This window comes from Haliaeetus leucocephalus, unplaced genomic scaffold (assembly GCF_000737465.1).
Source record: "Haliaeetus leucocephalus isolate CR32 unplaced genomic scaffold, Haliaeetus_leucocephalus-4.0 Scaffold450, whole genome shotgun sequence".
Classification (NCBI taxonomy): Eukaryota; Metazoa; Chordata; class Aves; order Accipitriformes; family Accipitridae; genus Haliaeetus; species Haliaeetus leucocephalus.
Window position 1 is genome coordinate 21421985 of NW_010972886.1, and position 6440 is coordinate 21428424.

At 61.2% G+C, this 6440-nt stretch overlaps 1 protein-coding gene across 1 annotated transcript; it reads right to left on the reverse strand.

Annotated features, from left to right (window-relative positions):
* Positions 1 to 533: 533 nt before the first annotated feature.
* Positions 534 to 6440, reverse strand: SCN4B (sodium channel, voltage-gated, type IV, beta subunit; the record flags this gene model as incomplete). The annotated part of the gene is made up of 5 exons (XM_010575097.1): positions 534 to 761; positions 895 to 1024; positions 1305 to 1530; positions 2274 to 2437; positions 6389 to 6440. Coding segments are annotated over 5 exons (666 nt in total), but the record flags the coding sequence as incomplete, so codon positions are not given.

The following is a 6440-nucleotide window of genomic DNA, read 5'->3' on the forward strand; positions in this document are numbered from 1 at the left end:
CCAGGACACGGCCAGCCCCAGTTGCTGGTCCCCCCAGCCCTTGGAGGAACAGAGGCACCTCGGGGCCAGGAGCATGGCTGGGAAGAGATGACAGCCCCAACAGCAATGGGTCTTCCACCGATTTGGTTCTTGAGTGTGCTTAACAAGAGAGCTGAAGCAGGAGCCTCCATCTCTACGGCGAGTTCCGTGCACCCTCACTCTGCTCCAGATACCTGCTGCGCGATGCAAGCAGCTCCTGCCCACCCCAGCTCAGCATCGCCGCAGTCAGACGAGCCGCCCCAAGCTCCTCGCAGCCTCTACCAACCTCAGGTACGCCAGGACCCCCAGCCGCCCACCAGCCCTGGGAGCACAGTGCACCCAGCTGCAGACCAGGGCACTCCCCAGCACCCGGCCCCTTCACTGCCTGCCTGGCACCCTCTTGCCTTCCCTCAGAGCGGAGCAGGTGGCTCTCCCTCACCCAGGCACGTCCCAGTCAGAGTCTGCAAGAAGCTCCCAGTCCCGCTGCAGCTGAAGTCTTTTTCTGAGAAGCAGTGCAGGTTGCAGGCACGTGTGTAATAGAAACATGTCTCAAGCGTTGGCAGTTTGGAAAGAAAACAAAAGGGAAAGGCTTGTCCCCCTGCCCAGCCTCCCCGCTGCTGGGCGGGCCGGGGCTCGGGGCGCTGCTACTTCATGCCTTTGGTGGTGCTTTTTGTTCCGCCTTGGAGCCGGCCAAGCCGTTCTCGGTGTTGTCGTTCCCTGATGAGCTCACGAGACACTCCTTCCTGGGGGAGAGCACATGGCCAGCTGACAGCCCCCAGCCCCCCCCCGGCCCCTCTCTACACGACCCCGGCCCCGGGCAGCCCCACCCCAGGGCAGCGCCCGCCGAAAGGTGCCGGGACCAGCACCTGCACTCACTTCCCATCCTGGGTCTTCTTGATGATGAACAGGACAACCCTCTTGACAAGCATGAAGAGGATGAGGAGGCCGATGAGCCCCCCAACAACGCCCACGATGATGAGTGTCACAGTGTTGTCTGCCTCCACCACTGCAGGAGAGAAGGTGCTGAGGGGTCTCAGGAGGGGAGCAGGGAGCTCCCAGCTGCACAGCCCCCCCAGCAAAGCAGCAAGCCCCTCCACCAGCTGCCAGCCCACGGCACAGAGGGCCACGAGGCCAAGCCTTGCCCTTCAGGGATGCCAACCACCTCCAAGAAGCCAGGACACCCAATGAAGCATCACAACTGTGAGCTGAGGTGGGGTCAGTGCGGGTTTGCATCCCCACCGCCCCAGTGCCGCTTGCGGGGCAAGGGAGCCCTGGCCGGCACTTACTCTTCTGGACCACTGTGAGGAAGATGGTGGCATTGTGCTGCGCATCCTTCTCCTTGGGGTTCTTGACATGGCAGGTGTATTTGCCAGCATCACTGAACTCCACGCTCTTCAGGACGATGGAGATGTTGTTGTCCTTCCCAGTCGTCGAGCCAACAAACTCCACCCGGGGGTTGCGTCCAACAAGGAAGGGCTCCGAGGCTTTGCTCTTTATCTTGCCGTGGTAAATCTGCAGAGGCAGGGATGTGGGACATGGGGTCAGCTGGGCTCCCAAAAACCCCAGGGGAGGGAAAGACTCAAGTTCTCCTGCCTGTGCCCTGCCCTACCTCTGCACGCATAGACATGCACAGCCAAGGGTCCTGGCACAGCCCGCTACAGCAGGAACAGCTGTGGAGGGGGACCTGATGTGCAGCCCACCCGGGAAGCGACAGATCAATCTGACTTGCTCTGCAGTAATGTTGCAGACCACACAAAAGACGGGAGAACCCCAGGGCACGGAGAGTCCCTTTGCTCTAGGGCCATGCAGGGCTGGCCAGCCTGCGAGGATGGACCTGCTCTAAACCAGCCCTCCTGCTAAAGGAGTTGAAGAGCAGAATCTTCCCAGCAGGAAGCAAATCTATACAGAACCTTTAGCATTTCAGGGCAAGCGCAGGAGGAGAAAATTCACCATATTTTGCCCAAAGCACAGACTTGCGCCTGACCACCCAGTTTATGGCCAATTTATGAACAGAAACGAGCCTGCAGGCAGCAGAAAATCCAGAATAGCCTTGTGCCAAAAGCACAGATGTGCCAGGATATTTGAGTCACCCTGTTTGCACAGCCCTGTCCCCCCAGAGCTGGAGACACTCAGAGGGACGGGCATCCTGCAAGAGGAGAAAGGGAACTCTGTGCGAACTGCAGTGCTGGTCTGCACTGGGAAAGTAGAAAAGGACCTGCCAGGAAAAGAGAGGCAAAGCCCAGAGAGCCACCCACCATCTCCGTCGAGTTGAAATACCACGTGAAGACCAGGTCCTGAAAGCCTATGCAGGTGGTGAAGGTGCAGGGCAGCAGAACATTGGAGTTATTCAGAGCCATCACAGTGTTGGTCTTCCCCACGGACACCTCCAAGGCAAAGGCGACGGTGAAGATGTGCAAACCTGGCAGGGAGAGGGGAGGAGAGAGTAAGGACACGGCCAGGACGCAGAGAACGGTGTGGTGCGTGGGAGGGACCACTTCTCCCCCGCTGCAGCCCAGCCTCTGGCTGGAGCATCAGCCACTGTGGGGATCCCCTTCCAGGGAACATGTGGGGGGTGGCGGGGCTCAGCCCTCACCCCCCGAGGTCCTGCTCCCGGCTCTGCCAGGGACCCACAGCATCCTCCTCCCCGCAGCCTCAGCACGGGGGCATGAGCCCAGCTCTCCTCCCCTCCCAGAGCCCAGGGATGGGTTTGTTACCCCTCATCCCCTTCGGCACAGCAGGCTGCCGTGGCAGGAGCAAACGCACCTGTTCCCGGCCAGCTCGGCAGAGATAGGGGACGTGCTCCCACAGGAACGGCGGGGCCTGGCTGGCACCCACAGAGGCAGCGGGGATTCAAAGGGAACCATAGCATCACCACGAATAAAGCGTGCGAATGAAAGCCCTGATTTGCATGTTATCCGCAAGGCCTTCAGCTAAACCTTAAAGGGGGGAAAAAAGAAGCCCAAAGCAAAGCAGAGCTCTCTGTTCTTCAAGCAGGGAGTCTGAGCGCTAATTAGCATTGCTATCCTGGATGCCTGACACTCGGCCCGTCCGCCACCCCAGCCAAGGGCTCTGGCAGCAAGGCAGGGCAGCAGGCTCCTTGCAGCGCCTGTGCAGACCTCCGGAGTGGCACCCCCTCATGCCTGCCTTGCAGAGAACTTCGTCTCCTGCTGTAGCTGACAGATGACCTTCAAACTGCAGAATGCAGCTCTCCCACTCCTCTCCTCCCTGTTAGCAGGGAGGAAGGCATGGAGGAGAAGGTACGAGTCCAGCCGCAAGAGCCGAGAGCACGCCTGAAACCTCCTGGGGTGCCATGCAGGGGACTGGCACTTCACCCCTGGGCACCGGGCTGGGCCAGCCATGTCCACAGGAACCCTTGCCAGGGGGCACAGGGATGCTTTGCTCCGGGCCAGGGGAGCAGCCGTGTTCCCCTTCCCTATCCCCATCCCACTGGGGCCCGGTCCCACTTGTGTGATGTGCTATGGCCAAGATGCGAGAGAATGCACCAAAGCCTTGTCCTCCCCGTTCCCAGACCTCAGCCACCAAAGGGACCCTGCCATCCCTACAAAGCTTTCCCTGGGCACTCGGACAACCAAAATACAGGGGACGCAGCCCTTCCCACAGCTGCAAGCTGCTCCCCAGCTCCACCGACACCTTAACTCAGATACACTGCCCTCAGCTTCAAATTTGCGTCTCTCTGCAGCCACTTCAGCTGCTGATTTATTCTCCCACACACGCCCGTGCTAACAACTCTGCAGGCACGTCGCAGCCTGAGCCAAGCCCGAGAGCCCTGCATCCTGGGCTTCAGGCCCTGCTGCAGTGCTGCATTGCAAGCACTGCAGGGAAGGAGTTACTTAACTTTACAAAGAAGGACTTTTCATTTTGCTTGAGAGGCTTTAGCTAACGTCAGGGAGTGGCTCCCACCAGATGGAGGTCTCCTGCAGTTGTGAGGCTCAAAGACCAGCCCTGGGGATGCTACAGAGGGGACTTCACATCCGGGAGCATCCCAGGGGAATCGCGCTGCTCCCTGGAGTAAGACTTTGCAGACGGATGCCTGTGTCTGCAGGTATGCCCGAGTAGGCGGGGTGCTGCAAGAGGACAGTTACTTGCAGGAAAGATGATTCCATGCAGCTTGTAACACTTTTAATCCTGTCTGCCACTGTTATAACGTCATGAACATAACCTGAATTGAATGTGTGGGGTAAACGGAGGCTGATCTTGTTCCTGTCATGCTGTGGTCTCAGGAAGACAGAATTGATACGCTACTGCTAAATAAAGCGCAGTGGAAAACACGTTGGGAGGCTGGGAGATTACTGACTCAACCTGCCATGCCAGCTGCCACCGTTACTTTTCCATGTGCCCGAAGCTGCTGCACTTTGCACCACCAGAGCCCCAACCTTCAGTGTGCAGGTCAAGCCCTGTCGAGGGCTCTAGGCTAACTGTCATGCACGCAGGCACAAGCTTTCCTCAGGAGACAGGGAAGGGGAACCAGGGAGCAGCTGCTCCTGCTGTTGTCAGAGTCCTGGCTGCCTGCTCTTGCTCTTGCTCAGGCAGAGTCCCTGGGGCAAGCCCCTCCGTGATGAGGGGTCCCAGAGCCACTGAGCTATGTGCAGCGGTGCTGGGTGCGCAGCCCAGGACCCAGCCCCAGTGACAGCAGCGATAGCCCTCCAACCCAGGCCAGGGCCCAGAGCAAGACTTTCCCCCCATGTGCTGCTGGCAGCCTGCCGCTTTTCCCGCGGCCAGTCAGGAACCCGGTCTGGAAACCACTGCCCTAATGGAAAGGGCACATGGGATTCACCTGAAAAGGCATGGGACACCTCCACCATCTGTGAGAAAGCTTGTATTGCCCATAAAAATCAACACGACCTCCCGGCACAGACAGCAAGCCATGCCCGGTGGGCTGGGCAGGCTCCCCTCAGCCAGCCCAAGCTCAGGCACAGTGTGCTCCGGGACAGGACCCATGGGCCTCATCCCTCCTGCGGGCACCAACGAAAGACACCATGGTGTTGCTCCCCGGCGCAGCCAGGAGCCCACTGCCACTCCCTGGAGAGCACGGCATCCCCGAAACACAGACACAGAGAGCCCTGCCCAGATGCTCTCCCCTTCCCACCTCCCCCTCCAGGCTCCCAGCCCACCTGGGCGACCTGCGGGACAAGGTTCCCACCTGCCCGCCCTGGACCCCAGCCCCCCGCATGCCCTGGGCTCCAGCACCTTGGACTCTCTCCGATCACCCTGCTGCCAGCCCCATGCCGAAAGCAGCTTGTGCTGCATCTGTCCAAGGCGGCACTTTCCACCAGGTACCAGCAGCCGAATCCTGCAGGGAGTCAGGTACTTACATGTCTTCTCGTCTCTCCAGCTCGCTTAAAAGAAACTTATGGACTATGCCCTCTGAAATGCCTCTCGAGGCAGTTTCCCAACAGCAAGCGCTGCCAACCAAGGCAGCCCGTGGTCTCGGGCTCTCTGTGCCCCTGGACACAAGGATGACCTACACGAGCAGAAGTGCAGCTGGTGCGTGAGGGCAGATGCAGGCAGCTTGGAACCAGCCCAGGGGGCTGCAGCGCAGAGGGGACGGCTGCAAACTCCTTCCTCCACCCTGCAGCTGGGGAACTCGGGCATCCCCGCACACAGGTCTGCACGTCACGTTCCAAGCAGTGGCCCTGCGGTACGGGTTCAGGGAGAAGCGCATGCAACCGGCTGGTTTACAAAACCGAACTGTAAAAAGAATGACCTGTCGGCAGGCGTGCTGGCGGCCCCGTTGAAGCAGTGCATGGCTTCCCTACGGCTATTCCCCCGGCTCCCATTAGCAGGCAGGTAGCCGCCCACCGTCCCTGCTCAGAGAGCGGCCGAGCGGAGCAGGGCAAAGCGGGATGCAGCCGCAGTGCTCGCAGGAGGAAAGCTCTGGCGATGTTAGCGACTGATGCAGGCAGGGCAGGGGGCCGGAGCCAGGACTTCGGAGTCGGCTCTCGGACTCGGCTGCGAAGTCACCTTGGACAAGTCACTTATCCTCAGTGCTTCGGGCTCTCCGTCTGCAGAGCAGAGAGAACCGCGTTAGCGCCTGCGGACGGCAGATTCAGCTGAGCGGCGGCGGCAGCGTCCGACTCCTTTGCGGTGCGGGAGGGGGCCAGATGCAAAGCAGCCGAGCGCGAAGCGAGGGTCACCCCGCCTCGGGAGGACGAGGACGAGGGGGGAAGCCCACAGTGCCCCCGCCCCGGGCTGCCGGAGGAGCCCGCGGGGTCCCCAGGGAGCACCCGCGGACGGGGGGCTCTCCTCTCCCGGGGTGGGGCCGGGGTGTGTGTAGGGGGGGCGGCAGGACGCCGGCGGTACCCGGGGAGGAGCGGGTCCCCGGTTCGCCCCCCCCCCCCGCGCCCCTTACCCAGGAGCGCTGGCAGCAGGCGCGGCGCGGCGCGGCGGCGGGCGGCGGGCGA